Source organism: Trichoplax adhaerens, genomic scaffold, assembly GCF_000150275.1.
Source record: "Trichoplax adhaerens TRIADscaffold_16 genomic scaffold, whole genome shotgun sequence".
NCBI lineage: Eukaryota > Metazoa > Placozoa > Uniplacotomia > Trichoplacea > Trichoplacidae > Trichoplax > Trichoplax adhaerens.
In genome coordinates this window covers 1,531,262-1,542,221 of record NW_002060958.1, presented here as the reverse complement: position 1 = coordinate 1,542,221, position 10,960 = coordinate 1,531,262, and the positions used below count along the sequence as shown (strand labels likewise).

Below are 10,960 nucleotides of genomic sequence, written 5' to 3'. Positions count from 1 at the left end.
TAATCAGGATACTTTGCTTAGTCCCACATTCAGGCATTGAGCTGAACGTACTTGTAAAAACTACTATAAATATTGGATCAGAGTATCTGAGATCTATTAATTATCTAAATAATTACAACAATAAGCGTTAAAGGCTTTGGTCCAATTTCGCCTATCCAGAAGCATCCATAAATCAAAATAGCAGACTCGAGGGCGATAGTGTCAGCAAGGTACTCAAAATGGCTATCCCCACCACGGTTGCAGCATGAAATAGACCAAATGCTTTATTGGTTCCGGAATTAACTAGCGTATTGAAGAACTTTTTAGTCTTTAAGACACAATAACGCCATAAGGTACTCCATCAAAAAATTAAGCCTTGTTCCTATTTCATTTTTCTATATTCTATTTGGTAATCATTACCTTCCTTGGAATTAGTTACTTCAATATCATCGATTAGGATGCCGCCTGAAGACGGTGTACTTGAGCCACGCAGTTCATACACGATTTCCATCTGTATGGATAATTGAGCGAATAAAAGTATTTGCCGTAAATAAGACGTAATTAACTCGTATCTTAAGATTTATTTTGCATGACTTACAGTAAAATCTTCGGTGGGATAGAATTGATTCGGCGAAACACCAACTTTACTCCAGCTCTCTCGAGAACTTGGAACTAAAACTCCAAAATCTAAGGTGATAAATGTGCTGTTAACGTATTGATACCTGATAGCGTAGGTTCCAGTTTGAAAGCCGATAATCAAACGACGGTAATACATCTTTTTTGCAAAATCAAATGTAATAGAAATGAGTCAATTTGATGTTGGCATTGTCATAATAGCTTATAGAAATCTGTCTTAAAGAAAACAGCCCGACTTTTGGAAGCTACCTCCACTGACTGACTATCTGAATTTCGTCGTAAAACTGGACTTCGTAGAATTACTGTAGAAACTGTCGAATTATATGGAAATCTCTGGACATAAGCGTAATAATCATCTTTCAAGCCTAAATTTTTCATATAGTCATGAGAGTTTAAATTTTTGCAAAGTAAGCTGATCTTCAAATCATCATCTTAAATACCAGTAAGGAATTACCCTAATTGAAATTGCTTCATGAGATTTCACCATTGGGGGACTAATCATATCCGCATATTGGCCATTAATGTTCTCATATTTGGAATTGAGAACCATTCCTATTTTAGCATCTTTTAAAAGTAGACGAAAATATGCATTGAGCAAGAAATCAGGTTATGATGTTGAAGTTATAGCTAAATTCCCAATAGTAAACTGGAATTTGTGCTATTCTTGCAATCCTGATTAGAGTATTTAATTTGATTTATTGGACAAAATTTTCGATTAAAATTTTGGCAACGACATAGCTGCAAATTCAAATTTGTAGAGTAATAAAACTGATATACTTACCACGTTCCCAGTCGGTAAAGTCAACAGCTTGTAATTGTTTCCAGCCGCTTTCGCCTTTCATAAACTCACATTTATGAAAAGTCACAGGATTACACGGTACGGTATAAAGTTACTGAACCTCTGTTAAATGAGCGCATTATCGTAAACCGTCAGTAAAGCGACGGGAGCTTGCACTAATATATATATATATATATATATACTGTATATTATACGGTTTGAATGAGTGGGTAAGAGTGTTCCACATAGCTAAAAATGGAGAGTTACTGTAAGATTAGAGAAATGCGGTATGTATATCAGTATATGTCATACACTCTACTACTACACAGCACACGGTATAAAGTTACTGAACCTCTGACAGGTCTACGACAAATGGTAATACTATATGTTAAATGAGCACATTATCGTAAACCGTCAGCAAAGCGACGGGAGTTTGCACTAGTATTGTATATTGTAACATTTTGACAGTGTTGAATTCCAAGAAAACGTTATTCTCTATTTAGCTTTTATTGCTTTGATATTAGTATTCTAGAATTAACTCCTTAGCAGAGAGCCGTTAGAAATCTAATAATCTTGCCTTCTAAAATTTGAGGCGTTTCGGTGCATATAATTTCAAAATATTTTATAAACTTACTTTGAAAGCTATATACTGAATTAGCGTCGAATCCAGCTCTTTTTATTCTTTGTTTGCTAGCTTGGCCTAAATATGAAGAAGAATTTAACCAATAAGTAAGTTTCGTTGTTGTTATACTGTATGTACAGTACTGTACTTTACTGTGCTGTACTGTACACTTACAGTATACTGTACTGTACACAGTACTGTACTTGTGCCTGCACTCAACATGTACTGTAGGTATATCGTCCTGCCAGTCGGTGGTCCGTTACTCTACCGTGTACTGTACAGTACATGTACAGTACAGTGTACTGTACGTGTACCGAGAGAGAATTTTGAATGGAGTACAGTACTGTACAGTACAGTACTGTACTATACTGTACTGTACAGTACTGTACAGTACAGTTAAAAGGCATACTGTACAGTACAGTACAGTGTACAGTACAGTGTACTACTAGTACTGTAATAGCGATGGCTTTTATACAGTACAGTACTGTAATTAATGGACAGTACTTGTGCCTGCACTCAACATGTACTGTACTGTAGGTGTATCGTCCTGCCAGTCGGTGGTCCGTTACTCTACCGTGAACTGTACAGTACATGTACAGTACAGTGTACTGTACGTGTACCGAGAGAGAATTTTGAATGGAGTACTGTACTGTACTGTTAAAAAGCATACTGTACAGTACAGTGTACTGTACTACTAGTACTGTAATAGCGATGGCTTTTATACTGTACTGTAATGGACAGTACAGTACTGTACTTGTGCCGGCACTCAACATGTACTGTAGGAGTGTAGGTGTATTGTCCTGCCAATCGGTGGTCCGTACTCTACCGTGTACCGAGAGAGAATTTTGAATGGAGTACTGTACTGTACTGTTAAAAAGCATACTGTACAGTGTACTGTACAGTACAGTACAGTACTACTAGTACTGTAATAGCGATGACTTTTATACTGTAGGATGGTCTGAGTACAGGGTACAGTACTTGTGCCTGCACTCAACATGTACTGTAGGTGTATTGTCCTGCCAATCGGTTGTCCGTTACTCTACCGTGTACCGAATTTACAGTGTACAGTGCACTGTTTAGAGTATACAGTACTGCACACTGTGCTGCAAAGTTGCACGAAAACAAAACAACAGGATTACCACATTCATCTGAAAACACTGTGGAAAATTTCTATCCATCATCAATCAATAAAAGTGGCAAGGAAAGCCGAATGCTATCGTAAAAAGATTACGTCGTCCTATCCTAACTCTATCCAACTAGTTCGATACAACCCACTATTTTCAAGTCGCTTTATCTTGCTTGGATCACGTTAGAAATGCAATGACTGGTACACTCGGTAGCAAGACTAAAGTTCAGGTAAGTGAGAAAGGGTTCTGCCATTTTTGTCCCACAAACTTTTGTTGTTTCACTAGCCAAACGACGCTTGCCTACCAATGGACTTCTTTGAGCGTTATATCCAACAAACGCGACACCATCACGATCCTAGTTGACCATGACATGCAATAAGCCCAACGATCAACTGCATCAAGGATGTTGAACGTAAAAGCAATCATCAATTGCAAAAAGTCAACTCTGTTTTGAAATACGCGTCGATGTAAATAAATAATAATAATAAAATACTGGACCATACGAGTACAGTATCTCCACGCATTGATGACACTGGCTCATTTTTCCACTTGCGATCGAGTTTCATTTTCTCATTCATTCCACTTGTACTTGACCCATTTGGGGACCTATTTTCCCATGGCATAGTCATACAATGAATAAATGATTGGAGATAGGAGGCATTCTCATCATCAGGGCTTGTAGCATTGGATGATGAATGATCGATGCTCAGTTGGGAAATCGCTCATCTTGAGAATATTGCGACCGTGTCTCTCGTTTTTCACTCAATTCGACTATCCTGCTACAGTACTGTACCGCTTAGACACTGCTACTGTATGCGATTGCTTTGCTATCGTCATCAGCAAACACAGCACAGGTACTCTGCTCTCCACTCTACTCTATTCTCCATCGACTGCCGTGTTATGCTTCCAGTACGATGATCCAGTTTACTATTCTTGTTAGCTGACTCGACTACCCTACTTGGCAAGTCCCCGGCATCAGTAAATTGACTACCAAACAGAAACGAATAAATATGAAAGAGTTGGGAGCCTACTTTACCCCACCATAGGCAGTGGATCAAAATAGAAAATCCTTCCCACCTTTCCCAGTCAATCAATTGCATTTAAAATCGTCCAAAAGACATTATTTTACGTCTTGGTTGCCTTCAAATAATTTTCGTGTCTATGCACGGATAGCATGGCTGGAATACAACTCTTGGCATGAATAAAAAGAGAAAAAATCGCCATACTTTTCTCTACACTATTGTACTATGTCTGATTCTTGTTAAATACCGTAAAAGACAGTACTGTATTGTGTCTCTAGTTTTTTTTGGGGGGGGGGGAGAGCTAGGGAACTGTTGCCATCAAGACACGAAAACGACATAGTACAATATAGACTACACTCGAGGTTAATGTACACTGTACTACAACAGCACTATTCCATACAGATAGGAAAAGAGAAAAAATAATCATAATATCAATAAAAATACAGTAATAATATCGATTGTTTCCATTTGTCATGCAAAACGATTGAAAATCTTCGGCCCGTGACAGGTGCACTTAGCTGCTCCAACGCTACTGATACTGAGATTGGCGATTACGGAATCGTAGTAATAGTGCACGTTATATTTCCAGATGAGAACGATGAATCGTAAAGTGCTTGGAAATTGCAGAATGCAGTATAGCATTACGGAATCGTAGTAATAGTACGCTTTATATTGATAGAGAAGGATGATGAGTAGGAAAGTGCTTTTTAGAATGCAGTCCACGATGAAGGGAATCGTAGTAATAGCGCACTTTATATCCTCGTACCTTGTATTTCTAGACAACGATGACGAATAGTAATGTGCTTTTTAGAATGCAGTCTACAGCACGATGAAGGGAATCGTAGTAATAGCGCACTTTATATACTCGTACCTTGTATTTCTAGGTAACGAGGATGAATAGTAAAGTGCTTTTTACAATACAGTCTACGATGAAGGGAATCGTAGTAATAGCGCACTTTATATTCTCGTACCTTGTATTTCTAGGCAACGAGGATGAATAGTAAAGTACTTTTTAGAATGCAGTCTACGATGAAGGGAATCGTAGTAATAGCGCACTTTATATTCTCGTACCTTGTATTTATAGACAACGAGGATGAATAGTAAAGTGCTTTTTAGAATGCAGTCTACGATGAAGGGAATCGTAGTAATAGCGCACTTTATATCCTCGTACCATGTATTTATAGACAACGAGGATGGATAGTAAAGTGCTTTTTAGAATGCAGTCTACGATGAAGGGAATCGTAGTAATAGCGCACTTTATATCCTCGTACCTTGTATTTATAGACAACGACGATGAATAGTACAGTGCTTTCTACGATGACGGAATGGTGGTCATCGATAAAGGACGATGAAGAGTAAAGGGCTTAGCTAACTTAGTAAATTACGTAAAATTTACTAAATTAGCTAAATTATACAATCTACTGTAGTATAGGGTTAACGCAATCGTAGCGATAGCCCAGTTTATCTACTTTATACCTATTGTACTGTACTGTACTGCATAGATAAGGATGATGAGTAGTCAAGTGCTTTATAAAATTACGGAATAGTAGTCACCAATAAAGATGATGAAGAGTAAAGTGCTTGGACATTGTAGGATGCAGTCTAGGATGAACGGAATCGTAGTAATAGTGCATTTTATATCCTCGGTACCTTGTATTTCTAGACAGCGACGATGAATAGGATAGTACTTTCTACGATGACGGAATGGTGATCATTGATAAAGATGATGAAGAGTGAAGGGCTTGCAAATTACACAATACTACACTGCACGTTCTATACTTCGAGTGCAGATCCTATTTATTAATTGGAATAACCATCACCATTGCTGCTGTTGCTATTTTTGATCTTATTGATGTCATGCCGAGAGAATTTTCTGTTCATGTCTACTAGTACTAGTAATCAAATCGACGCGGTGGATAGTTTTTGTTGAGCTAGACTAGAAATGAATGTAATGCCTTGGTTGTTGGCAAAAATGGATCAAAATACAGTGTCTTTTGTTCGGAATGCATCAGTTTTGATCCCAACCGAATTTTATGCATTACCCAAAAATGCAGACAGGAAGCGTGGAAACGGCATTACATGGATGATATGCATAATCGTAGTCTTTGACTTGTACCGTAATCCACTCTCTGAGTACAAAATGATGAGAACTATATATTTAAGACAGTCATTGACATTGATATTACCCGTAAAGAATTGGATGAATGGCTTTAGAACTGCACAGCACAGACTACAGACTACTCAAATACGGAGAAGGCAGTATGCATGTTCCGATGGTCGATAGGCAAAGAACTGTCATGATGTAATAATGGTTATGATTCGAGCATAACGGAGAGAATGCTTTCTGAAACGCTTCGTCTTGCCATCACTTCCAATGAATAGAATCACTTTATACATAAAGTACACCTATTAATCGTTCCCTTTTAAAATGAAAAGCTCTCCGAAGGACGTAGCTTACTTTGAGCTGCTATGTAAAAAAAAAAAACATTACTTTCATTTCTATCATTGTAAGCGTCCTGTAAAAAATGGAAGAGTATATTACTGTAGAAATATATACAATAGCTATATACTGTATATAACGGATACAATTATATTCAAAACCTTTTGTATATAATATATATCTCGACGAAAAGTTTACTGCCAATGATACTTAAAGCAAGCTCTTTGTTAAAAAAGTCAAATTATTTTTAAAAGTTAAAATTGATTCTCTGTCCATAGAATTTATCGCAATCGAAACAACCGGATTGCATTGATAATATCCGTAAGCTGCCGAAGGAAATAACTCTAAAGTAAGCTAATTTTTTTCATCAACTTTCACTTTGTAACGAATTAAACGGTAAATTGTATAGGACACCATTTATTAATTAGTTGAGGTAATTAGTACGCTTTCGTACCGGCGAAATTGTATCAATCATCGTTAGGTCGTAGGCTCAAGTTTATCATGTTCCAATTGTAAAATTATAATAAGGAAATATATCTATAACTATAAAATGACTAATAAAGTGGTAGTAAAATTTTATTGTTTTAGAATAGAGATTATCCTTAAATATAAATCAGTCCTGCCAGTTTGAACTATAGACAACATTTCTCACACATGGATGACGTAGTTTAATAAAAAAGGAAAGCCCAAGCTTAGTGATTGCCACAAGTACCGTCGATAGTATACGTCAAGTATTCAAAATTTCCATTGACATCGCTATTCTATCATTTTTCAGGATATTCTCCTTTTTAGACACAGTGACGCTCTGTCGATGTGCACAAGTTTGTAGGGTAAGATGAATTCAATTTTGCTACATTGTACTCACCTAGAAAATATTCATGACATCATCAGCATAATTTTGTACTAATCTATATGGAATTGCGCATTACATATATTATCATGGTTTAGACCTGGAATACTTTAGCTTTGGATGGTAGTAATTGGCAACATGTAGATCTCTTTTGCTTTCAAAAAGATATTGAAGTATGAATACCAATGCCGTTGATATTGATATACAAATTTAACGCTATATTAACTTAAGTTTGATATAGCCAAAGTGGCTACTTAAGCAATATTATTGACTGTATACGATAGCTATCATTAATGAAGCATTGTTCATGCATCATCCTAGTGTAAAGTTATCGAGAGGATTGCACAACGTTGTGGAGGCTTTTTGAAAACGCTTAATATTCGAGGATGCATAAAAGTTGGAGATAATGCTTTAGAGTATGTTTTAAAATTTTTCCGACTTCATTATAATCTCAATTATTTATTTATATTTGAAACCACAAATATTTGATCACGTATTATGGAATTCAATTATTCAGGACATTTTCCCAACATTGCCGATACATAGAAGCACTAAAGTTAGAGGGATGCAGTGCTATAACGGATAAGTTCGTATTTTTTTATTGCTTATGTATACTGTATTGTCACAATAGACTATTTTGATTTTAAAGTTTGCCTTTTTATTAATGTGCTAGAACTTGCATAAGTCTTGGAAGAAACTGCCCTTATTTACGATATCTAGATATATCTTCTTGTTCGGGAGTTGGCGATGATTCTCTAATAGCAATAGGGTATGAAACTGCATAAAATGAAGTTCGCTTATCACTCATGTGCTATATTGTATGTAGTTTGTTAGCTAGCACAATGTATCTAATAGATGTCTGTATATACGCCGTAGCAATGGTTGCGGTTCATTAAGTTATTTAGATATTTCATGGTGTAATCGGATTACTGATAGTGGCATCAAGAATTTAACGAAGGAGTGCCCCAAACTTCGAACTCTACTAATGAAAGGTTGCACTCAGGTGAGTGATATACACTCTAAGAAAATACCTGAAATAGGATGTTTTGCTTTAAGTTCTTGATTTTATATGTCCATTAGTTAACGGATGATGCAGTTATTACAGCAGCAAAGAATTGCAAGGAATTGGTTATTTTAAATTTACATAACTGTATAGTAAGTAATTTATCTGGAATAGACATGCAGCTGCTAAAATTTATTGCGATATTTCCTAATGCATTCAGTTTCTAATCATCGGTTGATTTTCAATGGACATTTTATCATAGCAAGCTTATTTTTATTGTTAGGGTATCCATGATGTTTCTGTTGAAGGAGTTAGTGTAAATTGTCATAGCCTAGAAGAGTTATGCATGTCAAAGTGCGACCTAATTACAGATGCTTCCTTGAAGTATCTGGGTCACGGTTGTAAACATTTAAGGTATTTAATGAACGTTTAAAGTTATCAAGCATAAACAACTCCCAATTCACATTTGTATATTTCAACGAACATAGAGTATTAGAGGTTGCCCACTGTTCCAGTTTAACGGATAATGGCTTTCAAGTATTGTTAAAAGTATGTGATATAAATCGCTACTGACGCATTTTAGAATAGACAAGAGTCATTTAGCATAGCAATTGGCTAAGATTTAATTGCTGGCACTAATGTTATCATTTTATTATGCAGAATTGCTGCGATATTGAACGACTAGACTTGGAAGACTGTGCTAGGGTATTAAATAATATGTAATCAACTTTATAGCATTAACGGTCGTCTATTGACGTTGTTATCATATATTTGTGTAGATATCAGATAATGTGTTAAATGAAATGGCATTGTATTGTCCAAAGTTGCGTTCTTTGGTAAGCAATCTCGTCTCCCCCTAATTGCTACGACTTTTTGTATAGGATAATTAACGTGGATTTTGACATTTATAACCTAGGTTCTATCGTATTGCGAGCATATAACAGACTCTGGTATACGTAAGATAGTTCAGAGCCCTATTAAATATAATATTGAGCATTTAGAACTCGATAACTGCCCACAACTCACTGACGGCACTTTAGGCCAACTACAGTAAGTAGCAACAACGCTATCAAGTGCAACGTTGTATTTGGCAGAGATTACAATCTTATAAAGTATTGATTAAATTTCACCGACTTATTTGAATAGTGAATGTCGTAATCTGAAACGTATTGGATTGTATGATTGCCAAGGCATTACCAAAAGTGGCATTAAAAGACTGATGGTGTGTAACGTATCTTTGATGTCATACTGTAAAATTGGTGCGATAAATCGTTCAAGGGTAACGATCATAATTGTATTTTTTCTATCTAGAATCAGTTACCATCTGTACAAATTCATGTATACTTTCCTCCTGCAACGCCAGCTGATCAAGCAGAAACTGCGAGAACTAGAATGTGTAGATGCTGTCATATATTGTAATAAGTCGTGTAAACAATCTACATTACACTGGGTGAATGTTCTCAGACAACCATTAAATCTGTGAAGCCCGGTGAAAAGATCGGGTTTAATTTAAGAAAAAATGAAATATATATCGTAAAAATTTGTATTATATTGGCCTAAACTAAAAACTACATCGATCCTTAGAAAGTACATTTTTAGGGTCTACTGTATACGAAATAATATCTCCTTAACGTTCTATGCAATTCTCGTATTGAATTTTAAAATCATCATCATTTTTTGGAATTGTAATTATATAGCTGATCTTTCATTGCGGACTTATTGTAATGTATCATCGTCTGTGATTATAATTTTAGCAGACCTTATCACAACCGTATCTCTGCCGTTTATTTACCACGGAACTCCTACCTAAACTGTCAATGCTGATGTTATTACTTGTTAATGATCAATGTACGAATGTAATTTAGCTGGGCTATTTGTGTGAATTTCTCTAAACAAGTCTAACTGAAAGCATTTAGCCAAATAGAGATATATGAAGTATACATATGTACGTATAAAGTTATATAAATATTTAGATAGATGGTATATACGTGTGTGAAAAACACAGATACTGGTATGAATTTCGTGCCAAATGCTCACTAAACTAGCTAATATAATGACCCAAAGATAAATTGTAAAGCCGTTATGAGTAGCCAAATATGGTAAAGATACGAATATCTTATGTACAAATGCTACGGCAATTATGCGGTATTAAAATACTAAATTAACGACAAGTGTACGAGGAAAAAACACAAGAACACCTTATTGTTTAACATATCGATACCATTTTGCTGTTATATCATTTATTTGTAAAAAATTGCGTAGGCATGGTATTATTTCGTTGATATTACTGACCTATCACAGTACAAATATATATTTGTACATATATATATATATACATACTCGTAAGTGATCTACATACTCACATTACTTGAACAAATCGTAGGATATTGAAGCTAGTTACTAGCTAAATTACCATTAGTAAATTGTTTATAGTGGCCAATAAATATATAGGATATCTCAAAACCATGTAATCCGATTACATAATGCCAAATGAATTATGTAT

At 35.6% G+C, this 10,960-nt stretch overlaps 1 protein-coding gene across 1 annotated transcript; it reads left to right on the top strand.

Annotated features, from left to right (window-relative positions):
* Positions 1-218: 218 nt before the first annotated feature.
* Positions 219-9,876, top strand: TRIADDRAFT_50916 (uncharacterized protein; the record flags this gene model as incomplete). Its single annotated transcript, XM_002116615.1, has 18 exons — positions 219-236; positions 2,968-2,971; positions 6,177-6,352; positions 6,931-6,953; positions 7,380-7,434; positions 7,553-7,627; positions 7,776-7,870; positions 7,972-8,040; positions 8,128-8,223; positions 8,331-8,457; positions 8,535-8,609; positions 8,741-8,871; positions 8,946-9,006; positions 9,118-9,162; positions 9,237-9,293; positions 9,374-9,507; positions 9,604-9,679; positions 9,769-9,876. The coding sequence occupies 18 exons, from the start codon at positions 219-221 to the stop codon at positions 9,874-9,876; spliced, it is 1,425 nt and encodes a 474-aa protein (XP_002116651.1).
* Positions 9,877-10,960: the final 1,084 nt, after the last annotated feature.